Raw genomic sequence first — 26,944 nt, forward strand, 5'->3', positions numbered from 1 at the left:
GTTAATATGAGCCATTTCTAACCAAAAACCAATGTAATTCAATGTCCCCCAGTTAGCATATTCCAATTTTCATGGCAAAATTATTTCAAAGTACCTTCAAACCAAGTGGTCAAATGGATTGTGTGTGTATTCAACTTTAAAAGAATCATGTATTTGTATTTTTTTTATTCCACCCTGTTCATGGGCCTAAGCCATGTGAAAATATGTTGAATAGCAGGAAATGAGCTTTAAAACTAGTGGAGCCAATGGCATCCACGTTAGGAAATCTCACTCCAAGCTCTATTCAAATGTTGGCATGCCTGTATTACGAGAGAAAGAAATAGGAACATGTCATGTACGTCATCTTCATTTCCCTGGAACCGTCACAGCAGCTGTAGAAAATGCTGATCATAGGTTTGTTGAATGGAAAGACACTTTACATGATAGCTGCGTTAAGGATTACATTAACCATACAACATATTTTAATCTCTCCTCTTCTCTCTTCTCTCAGAACAAATCAAAATGGTAGGGGCTTGGATGTGGATGTGATTAAATGTATCTGACCCTATTTCCAAGGAATTACAAAAGAGTTACAAAAGCTCTAGTGATTAGAAAACCACTATCTCAATATACAATAAACATATTTCTCATACAAAAGAGGCCAAACTCTGAGTGACATTTCAAATGTTTACTCGGGGAAGATGTACCAGTTGGATGCATACCCTTAGCACTCAAACCGTCCCTACTACAAATGTGTACTTCAGTACTTTTCCATCATCCAGGATTTCTCCATGCTCCTCTGTGCATATCACAGGACTTCTTATCAGTCACGAGAAGCCTTGAGTTATTGGGAGTACACATTCCTACAGTTCACTGCAGTCCACTAAATACACTGAACAAAAATAGAAACGCAACATGTAAAGTGTTGGTCCCATGTTTCATGAGCTGAAATAAAAGATCACCAACATTTTTGATACGCACAAAAAGCTTATTTCTATCAGATGTTGTTCATACATTTGTTGACATCCCTGTTATGCCAATATAAATAAAATAAAATCTGATTTTATTTGTCACATACACATGGTTAGCAGATGTTAACGCAAGTGTAGCGAAATGCTTGTGCTTCTAGTTCCGACAATGCAGTAATAACCAACGAGTAATCTAACCTAACAATTTCACAACAACTACCTTATACACACAAGTGTAAAGGAATAATTCATCCACCTGACAGGTGTGGCATATCAAGAAGCTGATTAAAAGCATGAGGGGTGCTGAGGGTTATTTCTGTCTATAATGAAGCCCTTTTGTTTGGAAAAACTCATTCTGATTGGCTGGGCCACACTCGCCAATGGGTGGGCCTATAACCTCCCAGGCCCATCCATGACTGTGCCCTTGCTCAGTCATGTGAAATCCATAGATTAGGGCCCACTGAATTTATTTCAAATGACTGATTTCCTTATACTGTGTGAACTGTAACTCAGTCAAATCTTTGAAATTGTTGCATGTGGCATTCATATTTTGGTTCAGTATAATTACACTTCTATACACAAAGAGCTTAAACCTAACACTACGTTCAATCTCTAAGGATACATAAAAACTAGATATTAATACTAGGAGGATATAATTATATAAAAGAGTAAAGACAAAAAATATATATAATAATTAGTTGAGTAGTCAAATTTGGCTTAACAAATCACACAATCATTTACATGGGCTAACTCTGTGTGAAATAATACAGGTTGACATGATTTTTGAATGACTAACCCTTCCTCTGTCCCCTATACATCTCCTGTATCTGTAAGGTCCCTCAATCAGGTATTGAATTTCAAGAACAAATTCAACTAAAACGACCAGGAAACTTTTCGAAAGCCTCATTAAAGAAGGGCAGTGATTGGTAGATGGATAACAATAACAAATCAGACATTGAACATCTTTTTAAGCATAGTCAAATGATTAATTATGCTGTGGATGATATATTAAACCACCCAGACACATCAAAGATGGTCATCCTTCTGAACTGAACTGCAGGACAGGAATGAAACTGCTCAGGGATGTTATCATGAGGCCATTGGTGATTTTAAAACAGCTACACATGTTGCACAATCCAGGTGTGCAAAGCTCTTAGGGACTTACCGAAGAAGACTCACAGCTGTAATTGATGCCAATGGTGTTCCTAACATGTACTGACTCAGGGAGCTGAATAATTATGCAACAACTATATTTTTTGTTATTACATTTATATTAAAAACTGTTGTACTTTTTTGTGTAGATTGCTGACAATCAATTCCATTTTCAATCCCACTTTGTAACACAATAAAATGTTAAGAAATCCAAGGTGATTGAATACTTTTGCAAGGCACTGTAAATCCATTGCATGGTGGGACAGTTGATAGGTGGGAACAAGCGCTAAGGGGCATTCCATTTCAGACAATGACCCTTTGCCAATACGTTTCCCCCTGTCGGTAACATTTCTTCACAGTGCTTTCTCATGTTAGAATGTAATCAATCACACTTGTATATTTTATTTTTTACAGACCAGGGGGTGGACTACAGTAGGGTAACTTGGGGTAAAGCGAACCCCTCTGCCTGTAATTCGCACAAAAAACACTTTTTGTCATCCATTTTATTTCCCAACACCTTCCCTGGCTGCCACTACTCTTGCTTAACTAAAAATGTAATCTGTATCATCTCATCTAAGTTAAAGCAACAAAATGATTTTGAAATCAAATCATTAAAAAAATAGTAATTTAGAAAAAGTTACATATGAAGTCAGATCTATAAACGTTTTATCAGTAGGGCAGACTAAAGATAAGTAATTAACCTGTTAAGAAAGAAAAATTGAAATCAGTTTTTAATAAAGTTGTAATATTTTAAGTGATGTTTGGGCCACTCCAGCGGGTAAAGATGCCCTCAGGGTAATCCAGTGCAAGTCAACGGTACCTACTGTATATTACCATTTTCCAAATCATGTATAAGCAACTTCATTTAGTTTCACAATCAATTTGTAGATACAATTTGATTTGGACATGAAGCTTGAAAATTAAAAACTTCATCATAGTGACGATATTTTTAGTGAGAGGAGCAATAACATTTTCTTTCGATATTTGATTTAATAAATAAAATGTATAAAATTGATTTTAACACACTAATCTTCATGAGGCATCTTGCCCCATGGGGACTAGGGCTGTGACAGTCATGGATTTGTGGTATGACGGTAATTGGCCAGCCAAATGACCGTGGTCACTGTAACAACCATTCGAATAGCAAACTTTTTATAAATATGTATTTATACATTTTGTCAAGACGTAGTTTCATACCCCTGCACATCGACTTGGTACTTGTACATAGCGGTCATTTTCTACTCCCTATATGTAGCCATGTTATTCTTATTTGTTATTCACTGTGTCACTATTTCAATGTATTTATCCTATCCTTAACTCTGCATTGTTGGAAAAGGACCCGTAGGTAGTACTTCAGTGTTGGTCTACACCTGTTGTCTACGAATCATGTGACAAATAAATTGGGATTTTATTTAATTTGAACCCAACTCAATTTAAATCTACTGAAAAAAATTATAATCTGCTATGGTCAAATATACAGTATATAATAAATTAGTGCCAGTATATTTTCCCATTGGTCACAATTGTTACCGCTAAGATATGTTCATATACCACGTGCATCATGGATTCAATGTATTGAAAATGAAGGTACATATGTAAACTACAATGAAAATCTTTAACAAATGTAACAATGTATTTGTTTTTTAAACTTTTAAATACAGACTATTGGTGTCAAATTCGTCTGTGCACGCTGACTGCAATCTGTTTTAGTAAGGGGAGTGGGATAGTCTTGAACGGCATTGTTGGTTAAGGGCTTGAAAGCATTTCACGGTACGGTCTACACTTGTTGTATTCGGCGCATGTGACAAATACTATTTTATTTGACCCGGTGTCCAAGTAGGCTACATGTAGCTATGTGTGTAGAAAACGTTTCACCACAGGTAAGACATTTAACTTTTTACTATAGTCAGTTTATAACTCCACTCACTACTTGTAGCTGTTTGTTTGTGTTGTTGGTCTTGGCTAGCCTAATGTTCCGGTCGGCAGCTAGCACGAACTCACTCACCTGGCTGCTAGCACCGTCATGAAAAGGGGCATGAGGGTTTTCTAAGTAGTGAGAACGCTAGGGAGCAGGCAATGTTGCCCTTTAGACATGTTGCCCTTTTCTTAGATGTAGTTGTGTAATTGACTAAAACAAACAGACAAAACAAAGTTTTTGCTGTGAGCCAACAGGTTGTTTTCCCCACAGGAAGGCTGGGCATGACTTCCATCTAATTCCTACAGACGATTGCTAGAGGGGGAGTATCTCATCCCTAGACTACGAATGCGTCATCGACATGCAGGTTAGTGAGTAATCGCGGGCGTGGTAGCATGCCTTCATTTCTACGGTCATATTAGAACAAACGAAATCGTCATTCCGCTACCGGCAATGCCAGTCGCCATAAGGACAAAATGAGGGTACTGACGTAAAGAATATCCACCATCTCAACCCCGCCACTTGACAAAACAACTTTTAGTTATTGTTTTTGCGTGTATAATCGTGTCTAGTCGGATACAGTGTTTCGAATTGCGACAACAAAAATGGCACCGAATTTACCTGTACATTTATGCATTTTTTTGGTAAGTAAGTCAATTCTATTAAATGTTATTTGCTAATGCTATTAAGTGTTTCTGTATTTTTTACATTTTTGATATATCACCTGCTCAAGTTTCTATTAATGTAATTGAATTTGCAAACTTTGTAGCCAAACTTTGACTTTACAGTGTTGCATAGCCTGGGAAAATGTTTTTTTTGGGGGGGCTTCATAGGTCAGTTAATACAGGACTACTAAAGGCCCAGTGCAGTACGTTTGTGATTATTATATATATTTTTAAATGTATACATTGTCCCGTGTTACAGATGGCATTGGTCCACTAATACAGGACTAGTAAAGGCCCAGTGCTCTACTTTTGTGAGGAAAAAATAAATATATATACAGTACCAGTCAAAAGTTTGGACACACCTACTCATTCAAGGTTTATTTTTTACTATTTCCTACATTGTAGAATAATAGTGAAAACATCAAAACTATGAAATAATGGATATGGAAACATGTAGTAACCAAAAAGGTGTTAAACAAATCTAAATATATTAGATTTGAGATTCTTGAAAGTGGCCACCCTTTGCCTTGATGACAGCTTTACACACTTTTGGCATTCTCTCAACCAGCTTCATGAGGTAGTCACCTGGAATGCGTTTCAATTAACAGGTGTGCCTTGTTAATTTGTGGAATTTCTTTCCTTAATGCTTTTAATGCATTTTAGCCAATCAAATGTGTTGTGACAAAGTAGGGGTTTTATACAGAAGAAAGCCCTATTTGGTAAAAGAACAAGTCCATATTATGGAAAGAACAGCTAAAATAATCAAAGAGAAATGACAGTCCATCATTACTTTTAAGACATGAAGGTCAGTCAATACGGAACATTTCAATAACTTTGAAAGTTTCTTCAAGTGCAGTCACAAAAACAATCAAGCACTATGATGAAACTGGCTCTCATGAGGACCGCCACAGGAAAGGAAGACCCCGAGTTACCTCTGCTGCAGAGGATACGTTCATTAGAGTTACCAGCCTCAGAAATTGCAGCCCAAATAAATGCTTCACAGAGTTCAAGTTACAGACACATCTCAACATCAACTGTTCAGAGGGGACTGCGTTAATCAGGCCTTCATGGTCGAATTGCTGCAAAGAAACCTCTACTGAAGGACACCAATGAGAAGAAGAGACTTGCTTGGGCCAAGAAACATGAGCAATGGACATTAGACCGTTGGAAATCTGTCCTTTGGTCTGATGAGTCCAAATTTGAGATTTTTGGTCCCAACCACTGTGTCTTTGTGAGACGCAGAGTAGGTGAATGGATGATCTCTGCATGTGTGGTTCCCACCGTGAAGCATGGAGGAGGAGGTTTGATGGTGTGGGGGTGCTTTGCTGGTGACGCTGTCAGTGATTTATTTAGAATTCAAATCACACTTAACCATCATGGCTACCACAGCATTCTGCAGCGATACGCCATCTCATCTGGTTTTAGCTTAGTGGGACTATCATTTGTTTTTCAACAGGACAATGACCCAACACACCTTTAAGCTGTGTACGGGCTATTTGACCAAGAAGGAGAGTGATGGAGTGCTGCATCAGTTGACCTGGCTTCACAATCACACAACCTCATCCCAATTGAGATGGTTTGGGATGAGTTGGACAGCAGAGTGAAGGAAAATCAGCCAACACGTGCTCAGCATATGTGGGAACTCCTTCAAGACTGTTGGAAAAGCATTCCAAGTGAAGCTGGTTGAGAGAATGCCACGTGTGTGCAAAGCTGTCATCAAGGCAAAGGGTGGCCACTTTGAAGAATATCAAATTTAAAATATATTTTGATTTGTTCAAAACTTTTTTTGGTTACTACATGATTCCATATGTGTTATTTCATAGTTTTGATGTCTTCACTATTGTTCCACAATGTAGAAAATAGTAAAAATAAAGAAAAACCCTTGAATGAATCAGTGTGTCCAAACTTTTGACTGGTACTGTATATATACACTCGTTGAACATCTCATTCCAAAATAATGGGCATTAATATGGAATTGATCCACATGCGTTTGTATATATAGTGTATATAGGCCTATTTCCGCTTATATTTTTTTTTTTATTAAGATTTTTCAGGGGGTGCTGCAGAACTCTCAGCAACCCTACTTCTAACATTCAGCTAAAAAGATCACTGGCAAGGTGCAGCTTGTTGATACATCGACAGTACCTTCAGGAGGTATTCATACCCCATGACTTATTCCACATTTTGTTGTGTTACAGCCTGAATTCAAAATGGATTACATATATTTATTTTTCTCACCCATTTACACACAATACCCACACAATAATGTCAATGTGAAAACATGTTTTTAGACATGTAGTATTCAATACATATTAGAATCACCTTTGGTAGTGATTACAGCTGTGAGTCTTTCTGGGTAAGTCTCTAAGAGCTTTGCACACCTGGATTGTACGATTTCTGGCCATTATTCTTTAAAAAAAAAATATTCAAGCACTGTCATGTTGCTCATTGCTAGTGTCGTCGAAACTCTAATCAATAAGGAGATACTTGTCATTTCTTCAAACAATCAACCTTTATTTGATAAGATTTGCAATAATGTAGCTGGTCAACCCTACACTCTGAGGTGGAAGGCCGAGAGCTCAAATGAAACAAGGAGTACAGAAACCTTATAGGCCCACCGTCTTACGCAAGAGTGTACAAAAACGCATGATCTTGTTATGTGTACGTGTGTGGAGAACAGGACGAAACTGAAGTTAAAGTTACAGACTAACTGTGAATTTGGTCATCTCGTTCTGGAGCAACTGCTGGTTATTCTAATCTTCTAGTGAGGACAATAGGTGTCAAAGCAACAGGAAATCACTCCAGACATAGTTCCTCATAAAGTAGCCAGCAAGAGCCTTTTACTGTCTGCCCGGATGATGTATGGTTTCACTTACACACACACACACACATTCACAAGCATGAACCTGTCGTCCAGCAACAGGCTCTATGACTGGTGTGCAGGATACAACACTTTGCTCTGTTTTAATATACTGAAAAGGAACCAGATCATTCCCTTCTGACTAACAGGAAACCATAGGTTGCCCCAGTCAGCTCCTGACTGTGTGCCCAGAACATCATAGGGACCTAATTTCCTAGTTAGGGGTTTCTATGCTACACACTCACAAGACAAGTTAAAACAGGCCTATACTAATGAACGTACATATCTTCTATCTTATATGATCTCATTTCTTTAGCAATCTCAACCTTAATGCCTAAGCAACTAAGCTTCAGGAAAGATCTTCTAGTACACAAGCATCAGCAAAGTTTAACAAAAATGTCCCTTACACTAGACAGACATTCTCAAGTCTTGCCATAGATTTTCAAGCCGATTTCACTCAAATCTGTAGCTATGCCACTTAGGAACATTCACTGTCGTCTTAATAAGCAATTCCAGTGTATATTTGGCCGTGATGTTAGGTTATTGTCCTGCTGAAGGTGAATTTGTCTTCTAGTGTCTGTTGGAAAGCAGACTGAACCAGGTTATCCTCTAAGATTTTGCCTGTGCTTAGCTCTATTCTGTTAATTTGTATCAAAAAAACTCCCTAGTCCTTGCCAATGACAAGCATACTCATAACATGATAAAGCCACCACCATGTGTGAAAAATATTAAGTGGTACTCAATGATGTTGTGTTGGATTTGCTCCAAACATAATGCTTTGTATTCAAGGCAAAGTTCATTTCTTTGCCACATTTTTTTGCAGTTTTACTTTATTGCCTTATTGCAAACAGGATGCATCTTTTGGAATATTTTTTTTCTGTACAGGCTTCCTTCTTTTGACTGTGTCGTTTAGGTTAGTATTGTTGAGCAACTACAGTACGATGTTGTTGGTCGGTCCTCAGTTTTCTCCTATTACATCCATTAAACTCTGTAACTGTTTTAAAGACACAATTGGCCTCATGGTGATATCCCTGAGCGGTTTCCTTCCTCTCCGTCAACTAAGTTCGGCAGGACGCCGGTATCTTTGTAGTGACTGGGTGTATTGATACACCATCCAAAGTGTAATTAATAACTTTACCATGCTCTACGGGATATTTAATATCTGCTTTTTTTTATACTCATCTACCAATAGGTGCCCTTCTTTGCGAGGCATTGGAAAACCACCCAGGTCTCTGTGGTTGAATCTGTGTTTGAAATTCCCTGCTCGACTGAGAGAATTGACAGATAATTGTATGTGTGGGGTACAGAGATGAGGTAGTCATTTGAAAATAATGTTAAACACTATTATTGCACACAGAGTGAGTCCATGCAACTTATTATGTGACTTGATAAGCACATTTTTACTCCTGAACTAATTTAGGCTTGCCATAACAATGAAGTTGAATAGTTATTGACTCAAGATATCTTAGCTTTTAATTAAATTAATTCATTTGTAAACATTTTGAAAAACATAGTTCCACTTTGACATTATGGAGTATTGTGTGTAGGCCAGTGACACAACATCTCAATTGAATCAATATTAAATCCATGCTGTAACACAACCAAGTGTTGAACAAGTTAAAGGGTGTCAACACTTTTTGAAGGCACTGTACCTGTGCAGCCTATGCACTCCTTGAAAACGTCCATGTACACATTTAAATGTATATTCTTTTGGTTCATCTAGTACAAAGAACTGACAAGACAGAATATCCATGAATACAGTACCATATTTGTAACACAGCTTTTGTATGATATGCCACCTGTTAGAATGTATGAACAATATATCTCTCTCATGCAATTCCAGACCCTCTCATGTGTGGACTCCTGCTTCATCCCTGCCTCCATACAAGCAACAGTACCTCAGACAGTACAAGTTAGACATGTTATTGCAAAAGGTCCTGCCATTCACAAATGTTTCCGTCCTGTCTAACTTTGAATGTACTTAATACTGAATGAAACAATCAATATAGTCATGAACTGTTTATAACCAGTTGACATCGTTAATCATAATCAAGTTATTGTGTTGTGGATGATCCATGTTTGTTTTTTAGCTCTTGTATAGTTGACAACGTTTCTTTCTCTCTCGTCGTTCAGTTGATGTGGACCAATGTGACACCATCACATTGCACTTTACAACTAGTGACCCCGACTTCACAGTACGACCTGATGGCACTATAGTAACAGTCGCCATCACCATGGTACCAGCCAATGGCAGAACATTCTCAGTGCAGTTTCAGGACCCCAATGGTCAGAAGAGAGAAATTAATGTTTACCTTGTCCAGAACTCTAGAAAGGTAAGGTGGATTCTGCATGGGCTTATAGTACAAAGTCTAATTTTTCAAAGAAGTATTGTTATTGTGAAATTATCTATATCACATTGTTGACTTGTGACTTTGTGTGGTCTTTTTTCTGCTTTTTCAGGTATTGAAAGATGGCCTACTAAAGCGCTCCAAAAGACGTTGGAGTCCTCTGCCCTTCAACATCATAGAAAACGACGTTCCGCCATTTCCAAAGGACGTTGATCTGGTAATGTCCTTAAAATAAGTCACAACTTGCATCACATTTCAGCACATTTTGTGTTTGAATATTGATATTAAACCTAAGCCATGTACATATTTTGTGTCATGTAACAAACTCCAATTTATCCTCTACATGTCCTTGCCTTTCTTCCACCCCCATGTTCCACTCTATTTCTCATTCGTTCTCACTTGGAGCTAATGCACATTCTGTACCTGTATGGTCCACGCCCTCACCTGGGGGTTCACACACCCAGACACAAACAGAGGGATCAGTTGGAGCGTTTACTTAGTTGTTTTTTTCTCCTTTTTAACCCTTCCCCTTCCTTTCTAACTACTGGGCTGGGTGTGCACTGTAATTGGATCTGTTGTAACCTGCCTAGGGGAATACATATTAACACAAAATAACTTTCTAACAGTAGTCGAAAAGTATTGTGCTTTAGGCCTATTACCTGTAAGGCTTATGAGTATTTCTGTTATGCATAGCTCAATGCTTCACATTCTAAATTGTGCAATTTCTTAACCTGAGCAGGCACGCACACAGATAGGGCTCTACCTGAGCAGAGCACATGCCCCTTTGTCCTTCTAGTCACTAATGTGCCCTTTTGGGTGGTGGTATAATTTTGTATTCATTTTTTTGTCATTGTTGTTCGTAACCCACTGCCCGCAAGTCATTGTCAAGTTCACAATTTGTGATAATGAGTGAGAGTGTTGCTGCACAAATAAATAGGCTTATGCTCAAATATGTTAAAATTGTCATTTTGAGCACCTGCCCCATGAAAGGTCTGTGCACGTCCTTGAACCAGGGTGATGTTATTATCCCACTGCTTGTTGAAGCTTGACCGCAAATAATACTTGATTGTTTCCTGGTCCAGATTGCATCTGATTCGTCGGCCACTCGCAGTGTGTACTACACCATCAGTGGGCCTGGAGTGACAGAGGAGCCTGTGGGTGTGTTCAGTGTGGTGATGGAGACTGGGATGTTGAGGGTCAACAAAGCTGTCGACCGCGAGAGAACTCCTCAGTTTGTAGTGAGTAGTAAACAACAATTATTGATTGCTTGCTTGAATAATTGATTGATTCTTTATATGTGATGTTAACATGACAATTGTACTCTTGATACCGTAGCACAGACAACACAAACAGTGTAAGCCATTTCTAAACTTAGTCCATCTTCCTCCAGTTTCAAGCCAGAGTGTTTGACAGATACACCAACCAGGAGACAGATCTACCATTACCCATCACAGTGAATGTAGACGATGTGAACGACAATGCACCAACTTTCACTGGCCTACTGCAGTTTACTGTGCTGGAGCAAAGCAAAGCAGGTGAGAAACACACAGCTGAAATAAGAAATACCAGAGTGCCCGTAGCCTCTGCAATACAGTACATGGAAAAAGTGACATACGTTTCACAAGTTAGTCATTTTTCTGAGCAATTTGTGCACACATCCAGACATTGACCTTTGTAACGGGAACTTGTGGATGTGAACTAATAGCCGGTGTGTTGTGATACGTTCTATTGCAGGGACGATGGTGGGGATGGTGAATGCCACAGACATAGACCAGCGTGGTACAGACCACACTAAGATCAGGTACTCCCTCCTCTCTGGGACTAACCTGTTCTACATTAACCCAGAGACGGGAGTCATCAGCACCAAAACAGACACCCTCGACAGAGAGGTCAGTCCCATCGCTGTACCTTTAAAAAAATATCTCACTTACAGTTTTCCAGGGTTCCACGTTGTTGATCACGGCTATCATTGCTTAAATTATTGATCTAAATGTATGTTTGTATTTGTTTTTCAGGTGAATGATAATTATTTGGTGACAGTTGAAATCAGAGACATGAATGGAGCTCTGAATGGTCTATTCAACACAGCCACAGCCACCATTGTGTTGGGTGATATCAACGACAACCCTCCCACATTCACAAAGACATCTGTACGTTTTCTTTGACAACTTTTTACAGTAGTGGAGTTTGTGTATTGCAGTTTATTCCGCAATGTAACAAAAAAGGCATGGATGTCCCAGTTTGTTTTATGAACACTCTGTTTGCTTTGGCCAAATAACTATATGTTACTTCCTTTTGCAGTACGATGTAAAAGTTAAAGAGAACCAAGGAGAGGGACTCATCCTCAGAATCCCCATTGAAGATAAGGACTTGGTGAAGACACCAAACTGGAACACTGAGTTTGTCATCCAAAAGGGGAACGAAAACGGGAACTTCAGGATCGAAAGAGACCCCAAAACGAACGAAGGACTAATTTACCTAATAAAGGTGAGCTGGTACTCACAATGAACCTCTATTTTTTCATCTGATCAAGACTTTCCATAGATGTCTTGCTAGTTATTTATAAAATGAGGCTAATCTATACATTTGGTGAACTATCCCATAACATAAAGACAGTCAAAATATTGAGCCAAAAGGCTTCTTTGCGCATTGTCATTGACGGATGATAATACAGAAAAATAACACTAGGTCCTTGCTGTGTCTCCAGCCTCTAGACTACGAGAAGACCAAGAACCTAAAGCTGGAGGTGTTGGCCCGTAACCAGGCTGAGCTGAGTGGGACCAAGGCCCAGTGGATGTCCATCCCTGTAGACGTCTCTGTAGTGGACGAGGACGAGGGACCAGAGTTCACCGCCCCCACCGTACTCTTCACAGTCAAGGAGAACACTCCTAACGACACCCTGATTGGCACCTACATAGCCATAGACCCAGAGACCAAGAGCAGCGCCGGCATCAAGTAAGACCCTAGTTTACCTTATTGATCTCACAAATAATTGACCTAGCCAGGTCCCAGATCTGTTTGTACTGTCTTGCCATAATTACAGGAGATGGCAAGACTGCACAAACAGATCTGGAACCAGGGTAGTATTGGCCTATTGTGTGACATGTTGATAATAATCATCATAATAACAATAATATGATGTTATAACAAGTGAGGTCAGATTGTGTTTCAAAAGAAGATAGAGGAATGACATGTTTTTTCTCACTCCAGCAGAATTGTACCGTTATACAAGAGAATGCTGTAAAAGTTCCTTCTCTCTCTGTTCCCTCTCAGGTATTACAAGGTCTCAGACCCTGCTTCATGGATCAAGGTAGATGAAAGCACCGGGCAGCTGAAGATCGCCAATAATATCGACAGGGAGTCCCACTTTGTAACGAATGGCGTGTACAACGTCACTATGAAAGCTGTTGATGCCAGTAAGTAGATATTGTTTACAGTGTCTTAGTTAAATACACAATATATACAAAAGTATGTGGAAACCCCTTCAAATTGGTGGATTTGGCTATTTCAGACACAGCTGTTGCTGACAGGTGTATAACATTGAGCACACAGCCATGCAATCTCCATAGACAAACATTGGCAGTGTAGTGGCCTTACTAAAGAGCTCAGTGACTTTCAACGTGGTATTGTCATAGGATGCCAGCTTTCCAACAAGTCAGTTCATCAAATTTCTGCCCTGCTAGAGCTTCTTCGGTCAACTGTAAGTGCTGTTATTTTGAAGTGGAAATATCTAGGAGTAACAATGGCTCGGCCGCGAAGTGGTAGGCCACACGAGCGGGAACACCGAGTGCTAAAGAGCCTAGCACTTAACAATCGTCTGTCTTCGGTTGCAACACTCACTACTGTGTTCCAAACTACCTTTGGAAGCAACGTCAGTACAATAACTGTTTGTCGGGAGCTTCAGGAAATGGTTCTCCATGGCCGAGCAGCTGCACACAAACCTAAGACCACCAGGCACAATACCAAGAGTTGGCTGGAGTGGTGTAAAGCTCGCCGCCATTGGACTCCGGAGCAGTGGAAACAAGTTTTTCTGGATTGATGAATCACGCTGCCCCATCTGGCAGTCCAACTGATGAATCTGGGTTTGGCGGATGCCAGGAGAACGCTACCTTCCCCAATGCATATTGGCAACTATTAAAGTTCGGTGGAGGAGGAATAATGGTCTGGGGCTGTTTTCCATGGTTCAGGCTAGGCCCCTTAGTTCCAGTGAAGGGAAATCTTAAGGCTACAGCATACAATTACATTCTAGATGATTTTGTGAAACAGTTTGGGGAAGGCCCTTTGCTGTTTCAGCATGGCAATGCCCCCGTGCACACAGCGGTCCATACATAAATGGTTTGTTGAGATCGGCGTGGAAGAACTTGACTGGTCTGCACAGAGCCCTGACCTAAACCCCATCGAACACCTTTGGGATGAATTGGAACAATAAGTCTGTGTTGTTTAAGTGACAAGATGAGGAGTATAGTAGTCACTCTATAACACCTGGTGTGACTTATGGTATTTTATTAGGATCCCCAATAGCTATTGCGAAAGCGGCAGCTACTCTTCCTGGGGTCCACACAATACATGACATAATACAGCACATTAACAGACAAGAACAGCTCAAGGACAGAACCACATCTACCCTAGCTACTGGCCCTTATCTCTGTTTTGCATTTATAACAGGGAGGGACTACTAGGGAGATACCAGTACTGTATAGCATCTGTATTTCACTGAACTTTAAAGTTTATGGCTGAGTGTGATTATTGAATACATTGGAAATCTTACTCAGTCAAGCTATCACAATAAAACCACAAAAAAACCATCAATAATTGTTCATTGATATGTTATCGTGTTTCTTACTCTATTTTTAGGTCTCAAGACAGGTACAGGGACAGTGATTATTCAAGTGGAGGATGTGAACGACCACGTCCCAGTCATCCCCTCTAAAGACCTGGTGGTGTGTGAGAAGGATGGGGGAGAGATGGGCTCCGTGCTGGTGGTAGCAGAGGACAAAGACCGAGCTCCATTCGCCGCCCCCTTCAGCTTCGAACTGGGAGAGGAGCATGATGGGAGATGGGCTGTGAAGCGACTTAATGGTATGAAAATGATTCCTACCTCCGGACTCCGTTCCATCTCTATATAAATTGATATCTTGCATATGTGATTTAAAAAGTGAAGCAATTATTTAAATCTAAACGGAAAATGCGCATCTTATAGTGAGTAGTCAGTCTCATACATTCTTCAATACAACGTTAGAGCCAAAGTACTCTAGAATGCAACCTCACCAGAGCCACCTTACACAGCACCTAACTGACAATGAGTATTGTTTAGAGCCAGGAGTTTTTGTCCTTACAATGTAATCTCACCAGGAAAAGTAGTGCCCAAACTCCTGTTCTTTACAACAGTGTATTTCCTCCTCAGACACTGCAGGGATGTTGGAGCACACCATGGAGCTCCCTAATGGTCTGTATACTGTCCCCCTGATGGTCAAGGACCTACAGGGATTTGGAAAGACCCAGACGGTAATGGTCCGGATCTGCCGCTGCAGGAACGGAGCGTGTTTGGCCTACCAGAACTCCACGTCGCTGGGGGTGTGGGCCATCCTGGCCATGCTGCTGGCGCTGTGCCTGCTACTTCTTCTCTGTGAGTCTCTAATGTTTTATTATGTTCATTCATCTTATTTATGTAGGCCTGACAGGTTGGTGTCAGAGCCGTTAGACATTAGGTGATGTCTTAAGCAGCTGATGACAGCTAGTATAACTTTGTTCCTTAGCAAATGGCTTGTGCTTCTTGTTCGTCAGACGAACCTGTGAGCACTTTCGGACCATACATTTTTATTGAGCTACTTTTCTTTTTCGTTCTTTATTGCAGGTATCTTCTTTGCATTCATCTGTGTTACAAAGAATGAGAAAATGGAGCTGGAAGATATGGGAGACAGTGGCGGTATCCTCCTGAAGTCTAACATTGAGGCCCCAGGGGATGCAGTGGTAAGTCTGTCATAATGACAGCATTACAAATCACATTTCTCATGTTCATGGAATCTTAGCAAATTTCACTGTTATGTCCTAATTTGTTTTTGGATGTTTTCTTTCTTTCTCTGAAATATGGCTCCTCAGGATTCAAATCTCATCATCGTTCCTGCATCTGGGATCGACTCATCAGTGAAGGGATCCATGATTGACGTGGGGTGGGAGGGAGCTAAGAACTCTGGTATGATTGGAGGAGGCCTGGGCGCTCAACAGAATCTGCTACAGGAGTCCGGTGGTGTCATAGTGACCGATATGGAGACCGGCTTCTCAGGCCAATACGAAAGCAGCCAATACGTTGGACAATATGGCAGTGGACAATATGGTGGAGGTCAATATGGCGGTGGAAACATGACTTTTGACAACACACGTTTCATGAAATTCAACGACTCTGCAGCCTGGCACACCTGGCAAACGAACGGGCTGTTTTTACAACAGGTAAAGTGGTTGTAGAGAACTTGAGAAACAGCTCAAACAATGTCAATCGTTCTTCCTATTGGTAAAAGCCTAGACAATTCCCATCTGAAATGCTTTCTTACTTGCTAAATCCTGTGTTAGCTTTCATATATCTTGTTTGGTTGGTGAAATGTTGGTCTGTTCTCAGTGTAATACCTGTCAGTAATATCCTATGCAAAGATGTAATATCACCTACTGTAATATTTTCCCTACCATCAGACTAGTCCTTGGCTGCTCTCTATGGACCAATAACAAAATGCATTCTCCTTTCTTCACCTCATCTTTTACATTGTCTACCTGGTCTTTGCAGAAGTTGGCTTACCTAGGGACGAGGGAGGAGGGGCGATATGCCGATGACATCATCCACGCGTACGGCTTCGAGGGGGTGGGGTCTCCAGCCGGCTCGGTGGGCTGCTGCAGTGACCAAGGCAACCAGGAAGACCTGGACTTTCTAAACACATTGGGGCCAAAGTTCAAGACATTAGCTGAGGTCTGTAACAACAAGAAATGAACAAAGAGAATATAATGCAATATGTTTTATTACTGTAAGTGTACTCTTTTTCTGATAATACCATGAATTTTAGGAATCTGTTAAGAGGGTTGCTATGCTATCATTCAGAGTAATCACACTGAATTGCTCTAACTGTTTGTTAGTTCGACATTTTGCACTGGAAAGTACTATGTATTTACTTGTACAGCAAATTCCCCAGTGTTGAATCAACTCTGCGATTGTTAAATGTAACACTTTTTCAGAGTCTATACATACGGGTCCACACTTTTTTCAGTGATATTAACATTTTAATGAATACCTGTAGTGTTAAGGTAACACGTATTTGGGGTATGGTGTAAAGCCATATTTGCATATTTCCCAGTGTGCCTTACCTTTTCGAGTGAATTGTAGATTTGTTAGTGACAAAGACATGGTCATTGCATTCATTCATTTTCAGTCCTGTGGCTTTCACCAGATAAAATTACTAACAGTGTCCCGAAACTCATAGTTTACAGGCCACATCAGGCGTGCATTCACATTATGCTGGCTTGCAAGGTGATGTCATTCCTATTGTAATCTAGCCAGAGTGTGGATATCCAAGAGTTTACATTTTTGATCACCCGTAGCCTGCATTCAGAATGACTGTCAGAGTTTGGAAAATTTGATAGATGAGACTACCTAAACCATCTAAACTGAAACAACAATTGCAATAAATAAAACTAACAGATTTAATTAGTTTAGTAAAATTTATGTTATTTATCTTTGTGTAGCATAATATTCATTGATCAGTCAATGTACAGTACATGCAAACACACAGATATTGAAACAAACGATAATAAAAATAAAAAACTGTAATAGAGGAAATGGGAAATATGATAATGATGGCTGTGTTTTTAAGTGTTTTAATCACACTCAAATCTGGTTATTAACACCAACACTGGAGTTATTTTGCACCACTGAGTGTTCATTTAAATCCTGAACTAGAAATGTTCCACAAAAAAATCAATACTAGTTAACACTGACCAATTTCCTGTGTGTAAATAATGTACATTATGTGATTTTTAGCGCTAAAGATTTTTTGGCTGCTTCTGTTCTGCCTGCTTCTGTTTAGAATAGAAGGTTTTGGGTGATTATTTTTAGAATAGAAGGTTCTGAAGAGACAGGTGCTGATACGGCCCATGGGGTTGATGAGACAGTGTCTGACAGGGAGTCAGTTCACACACTCGGCATGAGGCTGAGTGTGTGAACAGGGAGGGGTTTGAACCAGACAGACAGCCTGTGAGTATTCATAGCGACATGTTGTTCTATTGATTGATCCATAGAAAGGGAGATACCTAGTCAGTTGTACAACTGAATGAATTCAACTGAAATTTGTCAGAGATGTGGGAGGCTTCCTTTATCAACATCCACAGCGCACAGGGAACAGTGGGTTAACTTTCTCAGGGGCAGAATGACCTATTTTTACCTTGTCAGCTCGGGGATTCAATCCAGAAACCTTTCGGTTGCTGGCCCAACATTCTAACCACTAGGCTACCTGCCGCCCCCTTTGACATTACTAGAGGTGCTATGTCATAAACCCTCAAAATTCGTTCCATAATGGGGCGAAAATGGCAGCTGTCTTGGTCAGGGAGAAATCCATAACTAGTCTAATTGGAATGAATGGCAGTAGAGGCATAGGTGATCTATTTCCTGATTTTACTTATGCAGAAAAATAAAAGTGAGGCATGTGATGTATCAGAAATTGTGTAATGTAATTATAGTCGACCTCAAATATTGTCATAAATACAATGTATATGGGTTTTATACAAATGTTATGTGTAAATAGCCCCTAAATGTCTCAGATGTAGTTTTATTGGAAAGCAGTGAGTGCTAATATATGATACAATTTCAGTACTTGTTGCATTTACAACTTGTCTATGTCCTATCATCAACTGATTTGAACCAGTGTATGGCTGTGAATTGACCACATTGTTTGAATGGAATGTTGGCATATTGGGAGTTAATTTGGAATCATTCATCTAAAACTGTTTGGCTAGCTAGCTAACACACATACAGTGCAGATAAATTCTCCACATTCATTGTTTTACACTATCTTATCAGAGCACTGGCATACTCCCTGACCAACATGGCTGACCTTTGGCCAATTTTTAGAAGGTTCATTTCCATTCTAGTATTCTAATTCCTAATTCTATGGATTCATCAGCATTGTCATATGTTCATATTATTAATTTGGAATTCAATTACCAAACTGACCCATTTTGTAAATGAATCGTATTGCCTATTTCGTAAGTGTCAAATTTTGCTAATATGTTTTATTAAGTAAATAATATAAAATACACTTGTTGTGTTATTCACTTTGGTCATGCTGTTTTACTGTAAATACTTCATTTTAAGGAGAGAGAGAGAGTGAGGATGTGAGTGAGAGAGAGTGGATTAGCTTTGAAATATTGTTACTCATGCCTAGATAAGCCTGGTGAATGGTTAAGAGGGTGTGGTTCATTGTTCAGTACAGTACATATAGCCTTGCACAATAACTGTAACATCACAAGGTACTGTAACTAAGGACACTATTCACCCTTGAACCATAGACTTAGACGACACACTGTATCTGTCCTATTGTGGCATCTGTGAGGGAATGGGCAGCGCCATTGAGCCCATCTACATTTTGAAGTAATGAATTTTCTTCTACTACTATTACTTGGTAAACAAACTGAATGGTTGCATACTTCCATCTGGAGTGTGTTTGAACACCTGCTGTTATGAAATGTTTGCTCACTAGTATAATTCATTTGATGACCTGGATGTGATCCTTCCTTAATCTATAGGAAGTCCCACCCAGTTGGCTACTTTAAAATGGTGGTCCTCAATGGCAATGTCCATGCAAAAACATATTATTTCCAAGTAGTAATCTGTACAGTGCCTTCAGAAAGTATTCACACCCCTTGACTTTGTTGTGTTACAGCTTGATTTAGAATGGATTACATTTCTATTTTTTGGTCACTAACCTACATACATTACCTCATAATTTCAAAGTGGAATTATGTTTTCAAAATGTTTACTAATTAGTTAAAAATGAAAAGCTAAAATGTCTTGAGTCAAGAATTATTCAACCCCTTTGTTATGGCAAGCCTAAATAAGTTCTGGTGTAAAAATGTGCTTAACATAATAAATTGTATGGGCTCACTCTGCAATAATAGTGTTTAACTAGATTTTTGAATGACTAACTCATCTCTGTACCCCACACATACAATTATCTGTAAGGTCCCTCAGAAGAGTAGTGAATTTCAAACACAGTTTTAACCACAAAGACCAGGGAGATTTTCCAATGTCTCGCAAAGAAGGGCACCTAGCGTTACATTGGTAAAAATGAAGACAAAAAACAGACAGTGAATATTCCTTTTGAGCATGGTAAAGTTATTAATTACACTTTGGATGGTTTATCAATACACCCATTTACTACAAAGACACAGGCTTCCTTCCTGACTCAGTTGCCAGAAAGTAAGGAAACTGTCCCGACTTCCACCAAAGTTGGTCCCTCTCCTTGTTCGTTCGGCGGTCGAAGTCACCCACCTTCTAGCCATTGCTGATCCTATTTTCATTTTCCTTTGGTTTTGTCTTCCATCACACCTGGTTCCAATCCCATCAATTACATGTTGTGTATTTAACCCTCTGTTCCCCCTCGTCCTTGTCGGTGATTATTTATTGTAAGTGCTTTGCACGTCTGTCCTGGTGTGTGTCGGGTTATGTACCCATTTATTGATTGTTCTGTTTTCCGGTGGGTTTTTGTTATTAAACTGAGCTGTTGGAAACACCGTTTTTGCTCTCCTGCGTCTGACTTCTCTGCCGCCAGTACGCACCCCTTACAGAATCACCGACTCAACTATGGAGTCAGCAGGAGCAGGTACCCCGGGTATAGGGGTGGAGGAGTGCATCCGGGAGCACGCAGCAATGCTCCACCATCTTGGCACCGCCATGGACCGCGTTGTCCAGACTATGGACCACTTGGAGAGACGGGGAGTTCTTCCAGCGCCTCCACCGGCACTGGGGTCTCCTCTGAGCACCCCTCTTCCTCCTGGTCAAAGAGGGGTTCGTCTCTCCCTGCCCCAGGAATACGACGGAAAGGCCGCGAACTGCCAGGGGTTCCTTCTTCAACTGGACCTATACAGTGCCTTGCGAAAGTATTCGGCCCCCTTGAACTTTGTGACCTTTTGCCACATTTCAGGCTTCAAACATAAAGATATAAAACTGTATTTTTTTTGTGAAGAATCAACAACAAGTGGGACACAATCATGAAGTGGAACGGCATTTATTGGATATTTCAAACTTTTTTAACAAATCAAAAAATGAAAAATTGGGCGTGCAAAATTATTCAGCCCCCTAAAGTTAATACTTTGTAGCGCCACCTTTTGCTGCGATTACAGCTGTAAGTCGCTTGGGGTATGTCTCTATCAGTTTTGCACATCGAGAGACTGACATTTTTCCCATTCCTCCTTGCAAAACAGCTCGAGCTCAGTGAGGTTGGATGGAGAGCATTTGTGAGCAGCAGTTTTCAGTTCTTTCCACAGATTCTCGATTGGATTCAGGTCTGGACTTTGACTTGGCCATTCTAACACCTGGATATGTTTATTTTTGAACCATTCCATTGTAGATTTTGCTTTATATTTTGGATCATTGTCTTGTTGGAAGACAAATCTCCGTCCCAGTCTCAGGTCTTTTGCAGACTCCATCAGGTTTTCTTCCAGAATGGTCCTGTATTTGGCTCCATCCATCTTCCCATCAATTTTAACCATCTTCCCTGTCCCTGCTGAAGAAAAGCAGGCCCAAACCATGATGCTGCCACCACCATGTTTGACAGTGGGGATGGTGTGTTCAGCTGTGTTGCTTTTACGCCAAACATAACGTTTTGCATTGTTGCCAAAAAGTTCAATTTTGGTTTCATCTGACCAGAGCACCTTCTTCCACATGTTTGGTGTGTCTCCCAGGTGTCTTGTGGCAAACTTTAAACAACACTTTTTATGGATATCTTTAAGAAATTACTTTCTTCTTGCCACTCTTCCATAAAGGCCAGATTTGTGCAATATACGACTTGTCCTATGGACAGAGTCTCCCACCTCAGCTGTAGATCTCTGCAGTTCATCCAGAGTGATCATGGGCCTCTTGGCTGCATCTCTGATCAGTCTTCTCCTTGTATGAGCTGAAGGTTTAGAGGGATGGCCAGGTCTTGGTAGATTTGCAGTGGTCTGATACTCCTTCCATTTCAATATTATCGCTTGCACAGTGCTCCTTGGGATGTTTAAAGCTTGGGAAATCTTTTTGTATCCAAATCCGGCTTTAAACTTCTTCACAACAGTATCTCGGACCTGCCTGGTGTGTTCCTTGTTCTTCATAATGCTCTCTGCGCTTTTAACGGACCTCTGAGACTATCACAGTGCAGGTGCATTTATACGGAGACTTGATTACACACAGGTGGATTGTATTTATCCTCATTAGTCATTTAGGTCAACATTGGATCATTCAGAGATCCTCACTGAACTTCTGGAGAGAGTTTGCTGCACTGAAAGTAAAGGGGCTGAATAATTTTGCACGCCCAATTTTTCAGTTTTTGATTTGTTAAAAAAGTTTGAAATATCCAATAAATGTCTTTCCACTTCATGATTGTGTCCCACTTGTTGTTGCTTCTTCACAAAAAAATACAGTTTTATATCTTTATGTTTGAAGCCTGAAATGTGGCAAAAGGTCGCAAAGTTCAAGAGGGCTGAATACTTTCGCAAGGCACTGTAAATGGCCACCGTCCACCTGGCTCCATCGGGCCGTGAGAGGGTGTCCGCCCTCGTCTCGTGCCTCACCGGGAAAGCCCTGGAGTGGGCCAACGCCGTGTGGAGAGAGGGAGATGCGACATTGGACCAGTTTGAGGAGTACACCTGCCGTTTCCGGTCTTCAACCACCCGCCCGAGGGTAGCGCTGCGGGTGAGCGCCTCTTCCATCTGTGGCAGGAGACAAGGAGTGCCCAGGAGTTCGCCCTGGAGTTTAGGACCCTGGCTGCCGGCGAGGGATGGAACGACAGGGCCCTGATCGACCATTACCGCTGTAGTCTGCTCGAGGACGTCCGTCGGGAGTTGGCCTGCAGAGACACCACCCTCACGTTCGACCAGCTGGTGGGCCTGTCCATCCGGCTGGACAACCTGCTGGCTACCCGCGGACGTTCTGATCGGGGTCTGGTGGTTCCATCCTCCTGCACCCCCTCTCCGATACCCATGGAGTTGGGAGGGGCGGTGCGCAGGGAGACCGGAGGGGGTTCCAGTTCGTGCACCATCTGTGGCCGCAGAGGTCACACTGCCGGTCGGTGCCTGGTTGGTTCCTCTGGGGATCGAGGCAGCAGGCAGGGCGCTCTGGAGTCACCCCAGGTGAGCCTGCAACATTCTCACCCAGAGCCCTCTGTTGCACATATGTTTATGTATGTCACTTTCCCTGAGTTTTCCACGCATTCCCAGCATAAGGCTCCCGTCGATTCAGGCGCGCCTGGGAATTTTGTTGATAGAGCGTTAGCCTATAGTTTAGGGATCCCCATTGTTCCCGTGGCTGTGCCCTTCCCCGTTCACGCCTTAGATAGTCGACCATTAGGGTCAGGGTTGATTAGGGAGGTCACTGCTCCTTTGGGCATGGTGACGCAGGGGGGTCACAAGGAGAGAATTAGTCTCTTCCTTATTGACTCTCCTGCGTTTCCCGTGGTGCTGGGCCTACCCTTGTTAGCTTGTCATAACCCCACTGTTTCTTGGCTACAGAGGACTCTCACGGGGTGCTCGCGAGAGTGCTCAGGTAGGTGTTTAGGGGTTTCAGTTGGTGCTACTACGGTGGAGAGTCCAGACCAGGTCTCCACCGTGCGCATTCCCCCTGAATATGCCGACTCTATTACCACCTCATTGACGGGGCGATTGTGCGCTAAATCTCCTGGTAGACGCTGCACTTCCCAGGAGACACGTGTATCCCCTCTCACAGGCGGAAACGGAAGCTATGGAAACATATGTCTCTGAATCCCTGCGTCAGCAGTACATTCGGTCCTCCATTTCACCCGTCTCCTCGAGTTTCTTTTTTGTGAAGAAGAAGGAGGGAGGTCTGCACCCGTTTATTGACTATCGGGGTCTGAATCAGATCACTGTGAGGTATAGTTACCCGCTACCGCTCATAGCCACAGCGATTGAGTCAATGCACGGGGCCGCGCTTCTTCACTAAACTAGATCTCAGGAGCACTTACAACCTGGTGCGTATCCAGGAGGGAGACGAGTGGAAGACGGCTTTCAGTACCACCTCAGGGCACTATGAGTACCTCGTCATGCCGTACGGGTTGATGAATGCGCCATCAGTCTTCCAAGCCTTTGTAGACAAGATTTTCAGGGACCTACACGGGCAGCGTGTGGTGGTGTGTATTGATGACATTTTGATATACTCCGCTATACGCACCGAGCATGTGTCCCTGGTGCGCAGTGTAACAGGCCTTTAGTCACCTGAGGGCTCTGTTTACCTCGGCTCCCGTGCTGACCCATCCGGATCCTTCTTTGGCGTTCATAGTGGAGGTGGACGTGTCCGAGGCTGGGATAGGAGCTGTGCTCTGTCAGCGCTCGGTATGCCACCGAAACTATGATGTGGGGGACCGGGAGCTGTTGGCTGTCGCCAAGGCCTTGAAGGAGTGGAGACATTGGCTTGAGGGGGCTAGACACCCTTTTCTCAACTGGACTGACCATCGCGATCTGGAGTACATCCGGCAGCGAGGAGACTGAATCCTCGCCAGGCAAGGTGGGTCATGTTTTTCACCCGTTTTGTGTTTACCCTTTCCTACAGACCAGGCTCCCAGAACGTGAAGGCAGACTCATTGTCCCGGCTGTATGACACAGAGGAGCAGCCCATGGATCCCACTCCCATACTGCCCGCCTGGTGGCACCGGTAGTGTGGGAGCTGGACACGGACATTGAGCAGGCGTTACGTGCAGTCGTGACCGGTTGATCTATTGGGCCCACACGTCACCCTCCTCTGGTCATCCTGGGATCGGTCGGACAGTGCAACCCAGAGGTCAGCTACACCCCTTACCCGTTCCACAGCGGCCTTGGTCGCACCTGTCAGTGGATTTTCTGACTGATCTTCCACCCGCACAGGGTAACACCACGATCCTGGTCGTTGTGGATCGTTTCTCTAAGTCCTGTCGTATCATCCCTCTGCCCTGTCTCCTTCCGGCACTACGGGTTGCCTGAGGATATCGTGTCTGACCGGGGTACCCATTTCACGTCTAGGTTCTGGAAGGCTTTCATGGAAGGTCTGGAGTTCTCGATCAGCCTTACTTCGAGGTTTCACCCCGAGAGTAATGGGCCGGTGGAGAGAGTAAACCAGGATCTGGGCAGGTTTCTGTGGTCCTATTGTCAGGACCGGTCTGGAGAGTGGGCGGCGTTCATGCCCTGGGCCAAGATGGCACAGAACTCAGTGCATACTGGGGTAGAAATCTGTCATCAAGGCAAAGGGTGGCCACTTTGAAGAATCTAAAGTATTAAATATATTTTGATTTGTTTAACACTTCTTTGGTTACTACTTGATTCCATATGTGTTATTTCATAGTTTTGATGTCTTCACTAGTATTCTACAAGAAAAACCCTTGCATGAGTAGGTGTGTCCAAACTTTTGACTCATATTGTGTATATATAACAATTTTGATATTTTTTCCCCCATTAATTGGTGTATTGACCAGATGCATCAGATCTTTTTCAGAGCTAATCTGATTGGTGAAAAAAGGATCTGAATTGTATTGCCTGTCTAAACACAGCTGAATAAAAATAGTGTAAACCCTACTAATAAAAAAGTGGTTATCGTACCATAACCCTTGACAGAGGGTGGTTTCAATCTAACAGTGATTCAAATTGTTATACAGAGTAGGCCTATAGGCATAATGAAAGAAAATTGTGCTACATTCCAATGGTGGAATTGTACTGTGTTTCAGTTTAGGAGATTTGCAGTTATCATTTCTCAATTTAATTAAAATTACTCTGAAGATGTCTTTGAAACATATAATACAGAAGGTCCAGATTGGAACATCTGTCAATCGATTGTGGGTGATGAATATTAAAGATGAGAGTGGACAGTAAAATGGGAATGGAAATTAATGTACAAAGTCTGAAATTCCTCACAATGATCAAACAGTGAAGTGCTTTACAAAATACAATTATCTGGTAAGATTACAATTACTGTCATAATTCTGAGAGGATTACACAATAACATATAGTTTTTATTTCATGTAAAGGAGCGTTGCTAGAGAGTTGGGAGCAGAGCAGCCACATCAAAGATTTCTGCACAAATTCCCACAGGAGCTAATTAGTTTTATCTTAAAAGACTCTTTTTCTTTTTTAATCCACAAAAAATGACTTCAGCATTTAAAAATAATAGAAAATAACAGTTGACCCAATTTTAATAAGAAGGCATTCTAAGAACAGACTTACAAATAACCTCAAACCAAATATATGTATTTTTCAAATGTTCCCCTGTGACATTAAAACTGTCCTTGGATAAGGCAATGAATGACGTAGTACTTTTTATCGTTAAATAATAGTTTTTAATTCTTATTTTTCTTTGAATTACTAGTATTTTACAGGAGCCAAAGCCTGGCCGGCATGATCCAAATAAGCATTCCCCTTTGTACACAGAGTTACTTAATATTCAAAATGTGCCATGCTTATTGCTCATGCTGTAAAGAGGTTACTGGAACGCAGACCGTACGGGATAGAAGACGAGGTTGAAGATGGGATATATTTTGAACCTAGTTAGAAAGAAGGATGCCGGATTGGAGTATATTCAACAAATCTAACAAAGTGGATACTCTGGCAATCTCAACCTCTCTCTCTCTCACAGGGCACTTCGCATCCTCAGCTGCATCTGCGCCCCCACAGTTGACACACAATGCTTTCTCTATCCCAACTTTACACTCCCTCTGACTACCCTCCTGCACATTTCTCACATTGTGGGATATCCCTTCTACACAATGCTTCAACATGTCTGAATCCTTGGCACCTATACATAGCTGCGGGATGCAGGGATGTTGAGGGTGCTGCAGCACCCCTGATAATAT

The 26,944-nt window shown here is 41.6% G+C and overlaps 1 protein-coding gene across 3 annotated transcripts; it reads left to right on the plus strand.

Annotated features, from left to right (window-relative positions):
* Positions 1 to 3,842: 3,842 nt before the first annotated feature.
* On the plus strand, positions 3,843 to 26,944 carry LOC110508638 (desmocollin-2). Of its 3 annotated transcripts, XM_021589302.2 has the most exons (18): positions 3,843 to 3,979; positions 4,288 to 4,381; positions 9,383 to 9,473; positions 9,673 to 9,872; positions 10,000 to 10,104; positions 10,970 to 11,125; positions 11,278 to 11,422; positions 11,622 to 11,776; positions 11,903 to 12,037; positions 12,189 to 12,374; positions 12,595 to 12,842; positions 13,161 to 13,303; positions 14,742 to 14,966; positions 15,292 to 15,513; positions 15,742 to 15,857; positions 15,987 to 16,334; positions 16,663 to 16,842; positions 26,728 to 26,944. In XM_021589302.2, the coding sequence occupies exons 2-18, from the start codon at positions 4,376 to 4,378 to the stop codon at positions 26,767 to 26,769; spliced, it is 2,703 nt and encodes a 900-aa protein (XP_021444977.2). In that variant the 5' UTR covers positions 3,843 to 3,979; positions 4,288 to 4,375; the 3' UTR covers positions 26,770 to 26,944. The 3 variants fall into 3 exon arrangements, with proteins under 3 accessions (XP_021444977.2, XP_021444975.2, XP_021444976.2); XM_021589300.2 differs by lacking the exons at positions 3,843 to 3,979; positions 4,288 to 4,381 and adding an exon at positions 4,392 to 4,658 and having other exon boundaries at positions 26,728 to 26,943; XM_021589301.2 differs by lacking the exons at positions 3,843 to 3,979; positions 4,288 to 4,381; positions 26,728 to 26,944 and adding an exon at positions 4,392 to 4,658 and having other exon boundaries at positions 16,663 to 20,656.

Source organism: Oncorhynchus mykiss, chromosome 28 (genome assembly GCF_013265735.2).
Source record: "Oncorhynchus mykiss isolate Arlee chromosome 28, USDA_OmykA_1.1, whole genome shotgun sequence".
NCBI classification, from domain to species: Eukaryota; Metazoa; Chordata; class Actinopteri; order Salmoniformes; family Salmonidae; genus Oncorhynchus; species Oncorhynchus mykiss.